The sequence below is a fragment of the Quercus suber genome, unplaced genomic scaffold (assembly GCF_002906115.3).
Source record: "Quercus suber isolate HL8 unplaced genomic scaffold, Cork oak 2.0 scaffold_93, whole genome shotgun sequence".
Lineage (NCBI taxonomy): Eukaryota > Viridiplantae > Streptophyta > Magnoliopsida > Fagales > Fagaceae > Quercus > Quercus suber.
The window spans coordinates 14,361-29,987 of record NW_027069558.1 but is presented as its reverse complement, the minus strand read 5'-3'; the positions used below and the strand labels follow the sequence as shown (position 1 = coordinate 29,987).

General features: G+C 36.0%; 2 protein-coding genes across 2 annotated transcripts; one reads left to right on the top strand and one right to left on the bottom strand.

The window, feature by feature from the left end:
- The first annotated feature begins 1,578 nt into the window (after positions 1 to 1,578).
- On the top strand, positions 1,579 to 4,746 carry LOC112039149 (putative calcium-transporting ATPase 13, plasma membrane-type). Its single transcript, XM_024071999.2, has one exon. It carries the CDS (start codon positions 1,663 to 1,665, stop codon positions 4,669 to 4,671), a length of 3,009 nt encoding a protein of 1,002 aa, XP_023927767.1. The 5' UTR covers positions 1,579 to 1,662; the 3' UTR covers positions 4,672 to 4,746.
- Positions 4,747 to 6,020: 1,274 nt separating this feature from the next.
- On the bottom strand, positions 6,021 to 15,506 carry LOC112039159 (proteasome subunit alpha type-3). The gene is made up of 10 exons (XM_024072007.2): positions 15,290 to 15,506; positions 15,139 to 15,178; positions 14,955 to 15,038; positions 13,770 to 13,843; positions 12,850 to 12,936; positions 12,397 to 12,481; positions 12,205 to 12,251; positions 11,070 to 11,135; positions 9,663 to 9,753; positions 6,021 to 6,293 (listed from the first exon to the last, which is right to left on the bottom strand). Exons 1-10 carry the CDS (start codon positions 15,391 to 15,393, stop codon positions 6,222 to 6,224), a joined length of 750 nt encoding a protein of 249 aa, XP_023927775.1. The 5' UTR covers positions 15,394 to 15,506; the 3' UTR covers positions 6,021 to 6,221.
- Positions 15,507 to 15,627: the final 121 nt, after the last annotated feature.

The window sequence follows — 15,627 nt, the reverse complement described above, 5'->3', positions numbered from 1 at the left end:
GATGCTCACAAGGTAAATGCAGCGTAGAGAAATGCAAAACAACTCATGCATTCCTAGGTAATGCTACAACCAAATTTGATTGTGATACACCCCTTCACAGAAGTTCTCCTGAAACAAACACCTTCAGTTTCTATATGTAATAGTGGTTGTTACACAGTACTAGCAATTTCAGATTTAGGGTGAGTTTGGTTCAACTTTTTGAAAAAGTGCATAATAAAAAAGTGGAGTTTTAAAAAAGTGCATAATAAAAAAGTGTTTTTTCAAAAAGTTGAGTGTTTGGTAAAAACTGCTAAAAAGTGCATAATAAAAAAGCTGAGCATATGGTTAATACTTAAAAGTGGCAGTTTGAAGGATAAATTACCAAAAAAGACAAGATATATATATATATATATATAAATATATAAAAGAGAATTCTTTGTTTTAATTATCTCTCTTAATGCAAGTTATGGACACAACATTTTTACAAAAATTTCACAATAAAATCTATATGACAAGTTGTTAATGGTACATAAAAAAATAATAATGTCATTAGTAGGTCCAAATGAGAACCAATAACAACTTACAGTGTAAACTTTATTATGAGAAGTGTTACGTTTACAACATTTTTTGCAATATTTTCACAACAAAATTTATGTGGAAAGTTGTTATTAACTCTAATTTGAACCCACCACTGAAATTATTTTTTTGTTAACTAATATTAACTAATAACAATCTGTTACTTAAAATTTATTATGAAAATATTGTAAAACTAAGAATTTTCCATAACTATATTGGGTGTTTGTGTATATATTTGTCTGCGTGCGTGTCTTGTCAACTTTACATACATGTTAAACTGTTGTGAGAATTGTCTCATTCCTAGTGTTTTCCTGATAAAGCCAAATTATATAAAATGAGAAATCAAAATGACAAAATCACGTCCTTTCCAAAATGTTGAGTCAGGAACCTTCTGAGAAATCATACTTGGGCCAGAGGGATATGTTTGGATTCTTTTGCAATTTTGTTACTATACTAACAAGGTAAATGCAGCATAGAGAAATGCAGAACAGCTAATGCATTCCTAGGTAATGCTACAACCAAATTTGATTTTGATACACCCCTTCACAGAAGTTCTCCGGAAACAGACACTTCAGTTTCTATATATAATAGTGGTTGTTACACAGTACTAGCAATTTAAGATTTACAGTGCTAATGCAATGTAAACTAAGCATTTTCCATAAGTATATTGGATGTTTGTGTATATATTTTTATGTGTGCGTGTCTCGTCAACTTTACATACATGTTAAAACTGTCGTGAGAATTATCTCATTCCTAGTATTTTCCTGATAATGCCAAATAATACAAAATGGGAAATCAAAATGACCAAATCACGTCCTTTCCAAAATGTTGAGTCAGGAACCTTCTGAGAAATCATACTTGGGCCAGAGGGATATGTTTGGATTCTTTTGCAATTTTGTTACTATACTAACAAGGTAAATGTAGCATAGAGAAATGCAGAACAGCTCATGCATTCCTAGGTAATGCTACAACCAAATTTGATTTTGATACACCCCCTCACAGAAATTCTCCTGAAACAAACACCTTCAGCTTAACCCACTCCTCTTTCCCTACTTGTTTACCATCATTGTCATTCCCCTAAGGTCCTGAAATCTTGGAGAAGTAGCCATGTGTAAAAAAGAAGATTTCTCAGTCTCAAAGAGGTGGCGGATGGCTTTCACTGTCATATACTTCACAAGGGTTCTAATTTCCTTGTCCAAGAAAATTCTTGCGAAGAATGGCCCTCCCTTGCCCACACCCTCTCAAATTACCATTGACGTGCAGCCCGTTGATAATGGTTCCTCACATGACAAATCTGTTTGCTTTCACGAAATTGATACCAAAAAGCTCAATGACATGGTGAGTAACAGGAACTTTGAGGCCTTCATTCGGTTTGGAGGAGTAAAAGCACTGGCTGTGGTTCTTGGAACTGACATAAAGAACGGAATAAGTGGTAGTGAGGCTGATCTTACTCATAGAAAGAAGGTTTTTGGTACCAATAAGTACCAAAAGCCACCTGCTAAAGGCTTTATCAGTTATGTCTTTGAAGCAAGCAAGGACACTACTATTATTGTACTTTTGGCATGTGCTATACTATCTCTGGCCTTTGGTATCAAACAACATGGTTGCAAAGATGGGTGGTATGATGGTGGAAGTATTCTTGTTGCTGTCATTCTGGTTGTGGCTGTTTCTGCTGTTACCAACTTCAAGCAATCCAGGCAGTTCGAAAAGCTCTCCGCAAAGGGTAGCGACATCAAGGTGGAAGTGGTGAGGGATGGGCGGCGCCAACTAATATCAATATTTGAAGTTTTGGTTGGTGATATTGTACATTTGAGGACTGGTGATCAAGTACCAGCAGATGGTTTGTTCTTAGAAGGGCACTCCTTGAAAGTGGATGAATCTAGCATGACTGGAGAAAGTGACCATGTAGAAATTGATGAAAGGAATCCATTTTTGTTATCAGGCACAAAGGTGATGGACGGATTTGGTTTCATGCTTGTCACTTCTGTAGGTATGAACACCATGTGGGGTGAGATGATGAGTTTAATTATATGTGACATGGATGAGCAGACCCCATTGCAAGCACGGCTCAGCAAGCTGACTTCCTTTATTGGAAAAGCTGGATTGGCAGTGGCTGTAGTTGTTCTTGTTGTTCTCCTTATTCGTTACTTCACAGGGAACACCAAAGATGACTTGGGAAACAAGGAATTTAAGGGAAGCAGGATAAAGTTTGGTGACATGATGAATTCAATTGTGGGTATTGTTGCTGCAGCAGTCACAATTTTCGTGGTGGCAATTCCAGAAGGTCTGCCTCTGGCTGTTACTCTGACTTTGGCTTATTCTATGAGTTGTATGATGGCAGACCATGCCTTGGTTCGGAAACTTTCTGCTTGTGAGACAATGGGCTCGGCCACAACAATTTGCACAGACAAAACAGGTACCCTTACTTTAAATGAGATGAAGGTAACACAATTCTGGCTTGGTAAAGAAACAATGAATGAAGGTACTTCCTCAGAAATAGCACTAAATGTTCTTGATATATTTCAACAAGCAGTCGGTTTAAACACGACAGGTGCTATTTTCAAATCAGATTCTGCAACATTTGTAGAGATTTCTGGGAGCCCTACTGAGAAAGCAATACTTTCTTGGGCTACCTTTTATTTAGGTATGGATATTGATGAAATCAAACAGACTTCTGAGATAATTCATTTCGAGGCCTTCAATTCAGTGAAAAAGAGAAGTGGGGTTTTGGTGAAGAGGAGGAAGAGAGATAAGGTTGTTTGCTCCCATTGGAAGGGAGCAGCTGAGATGATACTCGCCATGTGTTCAAATTATTATGACAAGCAAGGGATGTTGAAAGCCATGGATGAGGAAGAAAGACTGCAGTTTGGGACTATTATAAAGAATATGGCTGAAAAAAGCCTGCGATGCATTGCATTTGCCTACAAAGAAGTTACAGAAGAAAGTGGACAGATTCTTGAGGAGCTCAAAGAAACTGGATTAACATTGTTAGGCATAGTTGGTTTGAAAGACCCATGTCGGCCAGGAGTTCGAACAGCTGTAGAATCTTGCAAAGCTGCTGGAGTAAACATCAAAATGATCACAGGTGACAATGTGCACACAGCAAGAGCTATAGCTTTCGAGTGTGGGATTCTCAGTCCTGACAAGGAATTGCACAATGAAGCTGTAGTAGAAGGGGAAATTTTCAGAAATTACTCACTTGAAGAGAGAATTGAAAAGATTGATAAAATCAATGTAATGGCAAGATCATCCCCATTTGACAAGCTTTTGATGGTACAAACCTTGAAGAAGAAAGGCCACATTGTAGCAGTCACAGGTGATGGCACAAATGATGCACCTGCTCTGAGAGAAGCAAATATTGGGCTGTCCATGGGGATCCAAGGCACTGAAGTGGCAAAGGAGAGCTCAGATATTGTCATTTTGGATGATAATTTCACTAGTGTGGTGACAGTTTTGAGGTGGGGAAGGTGTGTATATAACAACATTCAAAAGTTCATTCAGTTTCAGCTCACTATCAATGTTGCTGCCCTTGTCATCAACTTTGTTGCAGCTGTTTCTTCTGGTAAAGTCCCACTAACTACAGTCCAGTTACTATGGGTGAACCTAATAATGGATACAATGGGAGCTTTAGCCTTGGCCACTGAAAAACCCACCAATGACATCATAGCAAAGCCACCTGTGGGTCAATCTGATCCATTTATAACCAGAGTCATGTGGAGGAACCTCCTTTCTCAGGCTTTGTATCAGGTAATAGTCTTGTTGGTTATACAATTTAAGGGAAGATACATCTTTGGTGTGGATGAGAAAGTGAAGAAAACACTGATTTTCAATACTTTTGTCTTCTGTCAAGTATTCAATGAATTTAATGCTAGGGAACTAGAAAAGAAGAACATATTCAAGGGGCTATTCAAGAACAAGTTGTTTTTAATGATCATTGGGTGTACCATAGTTATTCAACTAGTGATGGTGGAGTTTCTAAAGAAGTTTGCTAGTACTGAGAGGTTGGATTGGGGGCAATGGTGTGCCTGCATTGGAATTGCAGCTTTGTCTTGGCCGATTGGTTGGCTCTTCAAGTGCATTCCTGTTTCTGGCAAGCAGTTGGCTAAGCAAAGATGATCTACTTCCAGAAAGACATGCAAATATATATATATATATATATATAGCAATGCAATAAAAATGTATTTTCAGTTTTAGCCAATAATTTCAAATATCACTTGTAATATAAGTATTTTTATTTTAGACAAAGTGAAGATGAAATATAGTGCAAAGTAATGTAAAACAGATAGTACAGGCCTTCTGGAAGCAATAAGAGTATTGAAAAGCACGGCACAAGATTAAGGGGTGCTAGTAACACTCATCAAGGCAACGATGTCAAAATTGTATGAAAATTGGACCACGGAAGGGAAATAGTCTTCTGATCAAGACTTGTGACTATATCACGAGGTCCACCCTAATCTTATCGATTCCTTCATTAAGGCCCCAAAAACAATGATTTTTCCATTTTTAATAATATATATATTTTCCTTTATAACTTTTAAGTTTAAAAGTTAAAATAAAATCACATTTGTTTTTAGACGTCTCTTAGATTAGAAATAGTAGTTTCAAAGCCGCCTTAGATTTTCTTTTTACTATTTAAATGCATTGTAACCTCCAAAGCAATTCAATTTTCAGATTAATAAAAATTCAAACTTTTATCTATTGTTTCTCTTTGGCTTATGCCAGCTTTGCAATATCACCCCTTTTTCTTTTCTTATTTTTTTCCCAAAATGGAAATCTCCCTTAACTATAACACTGCGGCAAGGATATTAATATCAATTTAGTGAGGGCTTGGATACAAAATTTATAATTAAAAAAAAAAAATTGTTGAAGTGACAAAATAGTGATGGAAAGGACAAGTTGCTTATTGGGTAAATCCTGAGCTTTGGGCTGATGTAAGTCACTACCTAGACTTTTCAAAAATAATCAATTGGCCCCCTAAGTACAATATTCACACTACCAAATATTGAAAGTTTTCCTGAATTTCTGAGCCTTCTTCTGATTCCTTCTCCATCTCTTGCTATCATCCATCTACTATTTACTACCAGACACCAATCGTGCATATATTATTGCCACTATGGAACTGAATTGTGGCAATTAAACTGACCACAAATTAGTTTTGGGAAAGTGTTTGTGCTCATGAAGCAAATTGAATATTTTAAATCTGGATAACGCATGACATTATAAAATAACATAAGAATAATATTTCCAAAATATTATTATTATTTTCTTTTCAAATCGCTTTCAAATAAATAAACTATAGTTCTGGAAATAAACTTTCAAAACTATAAAATAAATAAATAAAAAGGATGAGGAGGGAAAAAAAAAAACCATTTGATACTTAACAGGGCAACAAAAGAAGATTAGCGACACAATTAGAACAAAAGAAGATTAGAGACAAAATTAGACTAGCACGTACAGTTCTATCAAAAACAGAAAAAGATGGTTTCCTACTGTCAATTGATAGGAATAAACATTTATCTCAAATACTGTAACATAATAAAGATCAATGTCTAAAAGATAAAAAGCACCAGTCTATACCATAACACATTTTGAGGATGTTCTGGAATGATATAACGACAATTTCAGATGCAACCATTTAAAAATAAGTTAACAATGGCAATGCTCTACTAATCTGCATCCATTTCTTCCAAGGCTGCTTTGGCCGCTGCCTTAGCTTCCTGTAGAAGCTCATCTGGTACCTGAAAACAGTTTCAAAAGGAAATAATTAATGTTGGTCTCCAAATTGATGTCCTAGGATAACTGATACCAAAAGAGGTCTCTGATAACTGGTTAGATTAGTAATGGGCAGAGAGGACCCTGATTACTGGGGAGATTAGTAATGGAGTAAAGTCCAACAAAAACCAAACAGAGAGACTAATGATTTGCTAGACCAGTAAAAAGCTCCAAGGTAAATCAATATAACATAAATAGACAAGGGGCAAGAAAGGGCCAGGAATTAATTAGAACTTAGAAGGTGATCCACATTGGAAGGGTATGTGGAGGACTGCCTTAATTTACTAACAGGAAGGTAGCAAATCCTACATTTTTTTAAAAGCACATTTTTTATTACACATGAAAGTCTTAACACGTTAAGGGTCCGTTTGTTTCGGGTGAAAACGTTTTCAGGAAATGATTTTACGGAAAATGGTGTGTTTGGTTGTCACTGAAAATTTGGTCAAACTGAAAATAATTTCCGGTTGACCGAAAATAATGCCAAAAACGGGTGAAAACGTTTTCCGTTCTCATTTTACCTTCAATTTACTTCCGGAAAATGAGAGAGAGAGAGACAGAGACAGAGAGAGAGCGAGGAAGCAGAGAGAGCCACGAACCCAGAGCCTAACTCCGGCGACCCACGAAGACCCACGATCCACCGCCACTCGCCGTCGACCCACGACCCACCGCCACTCGACGTCGACCCACGACCCACTCTGCTCACCAGCCACACCTAACACCAAACATGCAGGCTGCAGCCACCCACACTATCTATCCATTCAACAAGTGCCCAGTTGCCAAATTAGGTCAGGACATGAAATCAAGGGCAGTGACGGGGAATTAGCAATTAGCTTGGGAATGTGAGAAGTTGATTGTGTTGAAATTAATGGGTGCATTGTGCTGATTTGCTGTTATTTTAATTTGCATGATTGGCATTTGTTGAATTATGATACCGTTCAAGATGTCTCAGGTTCTGAAGATAATTCCCAAGTTGTTGGTGAAGAGGTTGTTGAGAACAGTGTTGGTGTTGTTAAGGTGGGACGGGAATATTTAGTGTTGAAGAGGACTATAGGTCTGTGCTATCACATTTGCTTACAGGGAATATGGGCAACATGATGATGGTGAGCCAGTTGTTTGAGCTTACGCATCCATGGGGCCTCAATTGATTTGCCATTGTACACTTGATGGCAAGCATTTCTATGTAAAACTTGTGCAGATTTTTATCGACTATGGATCATGTTGTGATTAACTCAATTAGACCATCTCAGGTTGATAACACGATGTCAACGGGAAGGTCAAAGTTTGATCCCCTAACCCAACTTAATGTAGCAATTTTTTTTTATATATATATTTCTCAATAAGTTAAAATCTATATTCTTCCCTAATAATTAAAAAAAAAAAAAAAAAAAAAAAAAAAAAAAAAAAAGGTTGCTAACACAATATCACTATATCAGAGATATTATGTGTGTAGCAGTTTGATATACGTAAAACTTGCTCAAATAACAGTTAATGGAAAATTTATTATTATTGTTTTTATTGTTTGATGAAAAAAGCACTTCTCATACGGCATAAAATTCTCCTACACCAACTTGTGCAAATAAAATTGAACAATCTTATTATTAANGCCACTCGACGTCGACCCACGACCCACCGATCTTCGACCCAAACCCAGACCTTCGACCGTCGATCGCACCCCACGATCGCACCCCACGACCCACGATCGCACCCCACCGAGATCGCATCACGCTCTTCGACGTCGCCTGCGAACCCCGAGCTCCAGTCCGTCGATCGCAGCACCGCGCCGATCACACCGCGCCGCTTGATCTGGCCGCTCCATCTCGCCTCCGCTCGATCTTGTCATTTCCCATGACCGATCTCATCGCCCATGACCGATCTCTCCCTTTCCATCCATTTCTGATCACTCTCTCGTCCTCGCTCTCTCATCAGTTTGACCGAATGTGGATTTGATCGAATGGAGTTGTTGTGATTTTTGTTTTTTGAAGTTTATACGTTGAAATTTCTATTATAAAATTTGTTTGGGTACTGAGAAAATAGTAAAGAAAATGTGAGAAAGTGTAGGAAAATAGCATTTTCAGTATACAACCAAACACATGAAAATATTTTCTAGAAAATTTTTCATAATGCAGCCAAACACTCAGAAAATATTTTCCTTTCCCGAAAATACCATTTCCGGAAAATATCTATTTTCCGGAAAATATTTTACGGCAAACAAACACAGCCTAAATATTATTCCAAGATATGGCACATCCAGCACCGTTATCTAAATATAGCAGTCATGTAATTTATTTATTTATTTTCTGGCAAGTACTGCACTCAATTTACCAAAAGCAACAGCATTGTGAGGAATACCATAGTCACAAAAAGAGTGTCTAATTCAAATTTTTTCTTATAAATATAATAGTTCAAATAAAAGAGTCTAATTCAAATTAACCAAGTCTAATTCTGAAAATGTATTCTCCCATACCTCTACAAATAATTCTAAATTAGAATATTTTTTAATCCCTTCAGTTTCATTCTGGATTTTCATTCTCATTTTTACTTAAAAACACTAGTTCTCTGTCTTGCTCACCAGCCACACCTAACACCAAACATGCAGGCTGCAGCCACCCACACTATCTATCCATTCAACAAGTGCCCAGTTGCCAAATTAGGTCAGGACATGAAATCAAGGGCAGTGACGGGGAATTAGCAATTAGCTTGGGAATGTGAGAAGTTGATTGTGTTGAAATTAATGGGTGCATTGTGCTGATTTGCTGTTATTTTAATTTGCATGATTGGCATTTGTTGAATTATGATACCGTTCAAGATGTCTCAGGTTCTGAAGATAATTCCCAAGTTGTTGGTGAAGAGGTTGTTGAGAACAGTGTTGGTGTTGTTAAGGTGGGACGGGAATATTTAGTGTTGAAGAGGACTATAGGTCTAAATTAAAAATAAATTAAAAAAAAAAAAAATATATATATATATATAATGAGCCTTCTTTCCTTGGGGCTTAAATTCTTCTGCATCAAGGTGATTCCTTTTATATAATTCATAGATGAAATGTGTCATCAGTCAACTGATATCTAGGCACCACAATGAAAAAACAGATGATTTCAAAAGCAAATTTACACATTCATAACTTTTAACTACATATGATTTATTAGAATTAACTGCAGAAGCATGGCACACACAAGAATGAATAGAAAACTGGGTCTTTTATGGGTTTAAGAAGGAAGACAGTAAGACAAACACACGCAGAACTACAAGCAAGGTTGTTACAGTTAGAGTAGATTCTATCAAAAAAATTACTTAAAATAAATGTAACCCTTTTTGGCCCAATTAAAATTTAGAGATACCTTCTGATGCAGACGGTTTGACTCGTCACAGACCCAACTCAATTCCAATTCGAAGTCCTTGTCCTTTGCCTCATCATGTACTCCATAAATGCTGCTTAGCATTAACATGAAATTGTCATACAATATAACATTTGAACATTACATATTATTAAAATATGAAAGGCAACCATTAGCTTTAACCAGCACATTCCTAGTAAATGGTCAGCAACCTTCCCCAACCCCAACCCAAAAAAGAAAAAAAAGCAAAAAACAATAACAATTTCATTAAGTAGATATTTTTTAACATATCTATTATTTCATAACACGACATCTTGAACACTAGCTCAAATAACATGCCATATAGGTGTTCCATTAAGTGTCAGAAAAACTCTGCATCCCATGAAATGCATAAGCAGGAAAAAAATATGCTGTCTCATAAAGTGTACACCCAAATAAAAAGTGAATTTAGGATAATAATGCAAGTAATAAAGTACCTATAAAGGCCATGACTTAACCAAGAATGGAGGTTCTTATTGTGCAACATAAAATTTGAAGGCTAAGAACCAAATGTAGGTTCCACTCACACATATTACATATGTGAATATGTTTTTAAATGTAAACTTACTTAATTCATTATGTCCACTTGAATTTAGAACGGTAAGAACCTTATAGCTCTTTTGATATTTCCATGGAAAATAATTCTAGTAACAATGGTTATTTACAATAAAGGCTTTGATTTTCTAGATTTAATACTAGCACCCTACTTTCATGCTCTAATATTTTGAGCCAAAGAACTGTGAAATATGGTATTTTCACTTCTCAGGGTTTTTTGGGTTATGCCCAAGGATGTAGTGAAGCTTCTAGCTAGCTGGAAGGGCAAGTTTAGTAAACGTAGAAATGGGTTGATTTGGAACATGGTCCCCCACAGTTTTATGTGGTGTTTTGGAGGGAGAGGAATTTTCAGATCTTGAAGAAACCAAAAGATCGATTCAAGACTTGAAGACTTCTTTCTTCCAGACTTTGTTTGGATGGACAAATGCATCAGGTGTTCTCTCTTTCACTTCTTTGTCTAATTTGATCAATAGATTTAGTTTTTATTCTTCTTAAATTCTTAGCTTTGTTTGTCCCTTCTTTCCCTTAGTACACATACTGTGTGCTTTGGTTTTTCCTGTACTTGTTTTTCTATCAAAAGAGTTTATTACTTATCAAAACTAATATTTTGACCCTCTCCCTCACTAGTATATAATCAGATCTTAGAAACATAATATAGAGATGCAATGGATTCAAATTCAACAAAAAACAAAAATCCCAGAACCACAAATTCCTCCTTTAACCAGCCCTAATATTGATTGGCAAATATTACTGCTACATATTGACATTAAAAAGTTGCAGAACACAATTCACATAATAATTTATAACAACACTCACATTTTGGCTACTTCAATAACCCCTTGGCGGCAAGTCAATTCTGAAAGCTTCAACTTTTCGATCTCTCTGTAGAAACATCATACAGCAGCAACACTTGAATATGTCAACTTGATTGCAAAATATCATCAAAATATTATGCATAAGAGATGAAATTTAAACAATGCAAAATAACACAACAGATGCCCTCGTCTAGATTTCTAAAAAAGATATAATACCCATGCCAGCATCCACATATATAAAATTTTAGTAAAATTAGATGTTCGCCATGAAGGACCAATACTGATATTGAACACAAGATATGATACAATAACACAAACATCGTAATTCTTGAAAAACTGGGATACAATATGGCATGGACACATTAAATAATTAATTAATGGATCTTTTTAGTTACAGTTGAAGTTAATTTCAGGTTTAAAATATAAAAAAATAAAAAAATAAAAACATTTCAGCCTCACAGGCCAAAGAATAACATGCCCACATCTAAGTCTTAATGAAATGAAAGCAACAAAGACCACCACCAAAGCAGGTAATAAAATATTGAAAGCCACAGTGCCACACATCTCCCGAAGAACCATATGAGGTCACATTAATATTAACTGAATCTCAACCACCAGCAAACATGGCCCTATGCTAGACCCACCATATGGGCAGTAAGAATTTGGAGAGTTTGTCAGGGAAAAGTAGTAAATGAACAATCTCTATAATCACCCCTTCAACTTCTTCTTCCTCTACTATTAAGCCACCTCAAGACCCACTTCACCCGTTAAGGCCAAGCACCCTTTTCAGCTCATGCCTGGCCAGCACAACCACCTCCCAGAGAGAAGGGTTCCCATTGGTGTGTTATTTATGTTTTCCTTTCCCTTTTTCTTTAAATAAAATAAGCCACTAAAGCTGTATCTTTCAGTTGGAGTGCAGTCCCCAATGGGCAAGCTCAAGGTATGACAAATCATTAATTGAGCAACAGAGAGAAGAAATGGGGTTTTGGGGAGGGAGGACTCAGAGAGGTAAATTTGTAAATTTAGGAGTGTGCATGTTAATGACATTTAGATAATATTTTATCAAAGAAATTCTCCTATTATAATGACATCAATTAGTTGTGTTTAGAATTTGATGAAGATATAAATCAACTTACGTTTTAGCTGCCTGTCTGCCCTTGCCAATTGCAGCACCAAAGTACCTCTAGAACAAATGCCAAAACACACATGATTCAAAGAACTGCCATGTAACACTAATATAAACCAACTGTAACCAATAATGATGATGCAAAAGCAAGAGGATGGAATGCTGCTACACTTATTGTAATATGTGAAAAAAATTAACTCACATATGAGACACCAGATGGTTCAACCATGTACAGTTGTGGTCCATCTCTGTCATAGCCTCCAAGAATAACTCCACATCCAAAAGGTCTGCAACATAATTAGATATTCCCATTAGGAACAAAGCAAGGAGAGAAAAAATGCTCCCTCAGTCCCATTTGGTCCTGTTTAGAAAATCTTACTTTGTAAGGAAACATCATTTGTCTTTCCAAAAAAAAAAAAAGGCAATAAGTTTCCAAAACTACCATCCTTAATTTAAATTCAAAAAAGACAATTAAACAAAGGGTATTGACTTTTCGAATAAAGCAAAGGGTGAGTTAGGAAAGTTATCAATATTTTGCTCATTGACTTTTTAAAGAGGGCCATATTTTAGAACATCCTAAAGTGGAACAAAGGACCAACAAAATATGGGGCAGACGAAGTAATGAATAACAAGAATTGGTATTTTCTCATCAAACCTCAGCCACCAATAAAGCGTACACAGATGCACGTAACTAGCAACACGGTCAGCAAGTTCCTTGATAGGAATTGGTTCGCCATATGTACTGCACAAAATAGTCATAAGAAAATGAGATAAGACTCATAAACATGTAACAATGTAAAAGGCAGATTATCAGCAAAGGGAATTTTGGATTTAGGTGAAACTGCATTAGGCCAAATTGTAGGGACCAAGATCATAATAAATTTGTGTGCTTTTAATCACCGAATTGCAATTTGTAACCATGTTAACAAATGACATAAGAATTTGCATTTGTTAGAACCTCAAAAGAACAGACCAGTTTCTGACCATTCAAAGAAACTCTGCATATTAAAGCATGAATAAATTATATTTCCCTGTTTCTCAAATAACACATCCATCCCTTTCTCTTCAACATTAGTTGTACTCCATTCTTTCCATCATAAAAATAATTATTTGACTATGTAAAAGCACACAGATGCATGCATGGTTCTAGGATGCACACACAATCACACACTAATTTGATAGATACTGTTTAATGGTAATTTCATTAAACCTAATACAATAACCGGGTCAAACAGATGCTCCATATGGGCCATTTTACTTTGACATGACCATGATTGCCAGTGTTAGATAACATATAATCTCCAGTGTTTCATAATTTCCAAACGTTTGGAAAACTGTGCATGTGTAGGAACAGAGAGTGAAAAGGGGTGGGGGCTGTGATGTTTTCTTCTAGTAATGGTGAAAAAAAAAATCATATTTACAATATCCAAAGATCCAGCCTAATTATTTCACACATTTACATTGTATCCATTTGGCAAACCAATAAAGAATGATTAGTAAGAAAATAATGAAATGAAAAATATGATGGAAAGAGAAATGTGACCATATTTAAACATTCTAGAGCACAAAGCAAACCTTTCATAATTACTAGCTTCAGACTTGGCTCGGGCAACAATTTGCCTTCCATCTGCTGCTAGTCCTGCCACAGCCTGTAATTGAAAAACATCAGCAAATCATCAAAACAATAACCAACCGCAAGATGCTGGACAAGGGTAAATTTTCCGATACATTAAACCATTTAACCACCACAAAATTATCTAAAATTAGAAGTAGTTGTTCCATCAATTAAGATAAAAACTATTTCAATTCCCATCTTGGAAACTGATTATATCACAAAGATTTCCAGTTCAAATAATGTCTTTGATTAAGCAACCACAGGTGGTCTTAAGGATTGAGAGCTCTCATAAATTACAGAACACATAACAAGACCATCCTTTCGACTTTCTGCTTTCAGCTTCCAAAACATTCACTAGATCAAGGTTGGTGTTATTTTAATTATATTAGCAAACGAAGAAGGAAATAACAAACATAAGGTAGGTGGCAACATACTTAACAAAGACAAATATCAGACTCAATGAATGGTCCTACATTTTAATCTAATCATCATAAAGTATTGCCAGTATTTAGCAAGTGCTTTTAAAATCATATATTCACATGAAGACAATTATGATATAGGTTCCTCCTTATTTTAGCATACATTGTTTGCTTATTAAGGACCCATTCTAAAGAAACCTACCAAAAGAAGGGTTTAAATAACTTAATGAAATCCTGCTAATCCTTCTCTTTGTTATTTCTAATTACACACAAACCCGGTGCTTGTTGAACCCAGAAAGCTGCCCTCCTCTACCTCAATCTTATAAGTAGAGGAGTAGCTATTTGAGCTAATGCTCATTGGTACTCTAACAATCCAGCTAATCGTCAAAGACCCAAAAACGAAAAACCACTCCCCCTTATTCTTAAAAGCTTATGCAATACATTGAGGCTTCAAACTTATCCAAACAAGCACCAAGCCCTTTAAGTTACACAACACAAGCACCCAGTGAGTTTAGAACCCAAAACCTCAACTATCTACCAGAAGAAGAAAGTACCCTTTTGACCTAAAACACATTGACATTACAACAATAAAACATGTCACGCAAAAATCACATACCAAAACCTAACACCAAGTTAAAGCAACAAATTACAATGCAGAAATTAGATCCAAACGAAAAATCACCACCACACCAAAAAAAGAGCAAAAAGAAAAAAAAGGGATTGTACCATTCCGGAGTGGCGATGAACAGCATGAATTCTTCTATTGGAACCAGGCAACATCATCTTCGATGCTATTAGCTTCTCCACACCCTAAAAATTCCTCACCACAAAATGATAAATACATAACATCATCAAAATAATAATAATAATAACCCTAATGCTAAAAATCCAAGAGGGTAATGATATTTACCATAACAATCCCATCTTTGCATTTGATTCCAATAACAGTCCTGGAAAAAAAATTCAAAATTTATTGAGGAAAAGTAAATGAGTAATTGAAACCGATCTAGGAGTGAGAGAGAGAGAGAGAGAGAGAGAGAGAGAGAGAGAGAGCGAGTGACCCGCTGTTGTCGACGGCTTTGGCAGCGTACTCGATCTGGAAAACACGACCATCTGGAGAGAAAGTGGTGACCGCAAGGTCGTATCCTGTTCCTATGCTGCTCATATTCTTTGTCTTTGTCTTTCGATCCTTCTTGCTCTTCTTCTTCTTCTGTACTATATGTGTGTGTTTTTAAAAACAGTGCTAAAAGTAAAACACCAGGGAGGAGAGGCCTTTTGCCTTTTGTCTACCGATATTTCTTTCTTCACAAGAAATATGGCAAATGTTTTTTTTTTTTTTTTTTTTTTTTTTTTTAATTATTATTATTTTGTAATAATAATAATTAATGTTAATAAAAAA

Coding starts and splice junctions, on each gene's coding strand:
- LOC112039149 (XM_024071999.2), top strand. CDS start 1,663: ATGTGTAAAAAAGAAGATTTCTCAGTCTCAAAGAGGTGGCGGATGGCT.
- LOC112039159 (XM_024072007.2), bottom strand. CDS start 15,393: ATGAGCAGCATAGGAACAGGATACGACCTTGCGGTCACCACTTTCTCT. Junction 12,482..12,849: donor ACGCTTTATTGGTGGCTGAG/GTTTGATGAGAA, acceptor ATTATGTTGCAG/ACCTTTTGGATGTGGAGTTA. Junction 11,136..12,204: donor GGCAGACAGGCAGCTAAAAC/GTAAGTTGATTT, acceptor ATGTTTCTACAG/AGAGATCGAAAAGTTGAAGC.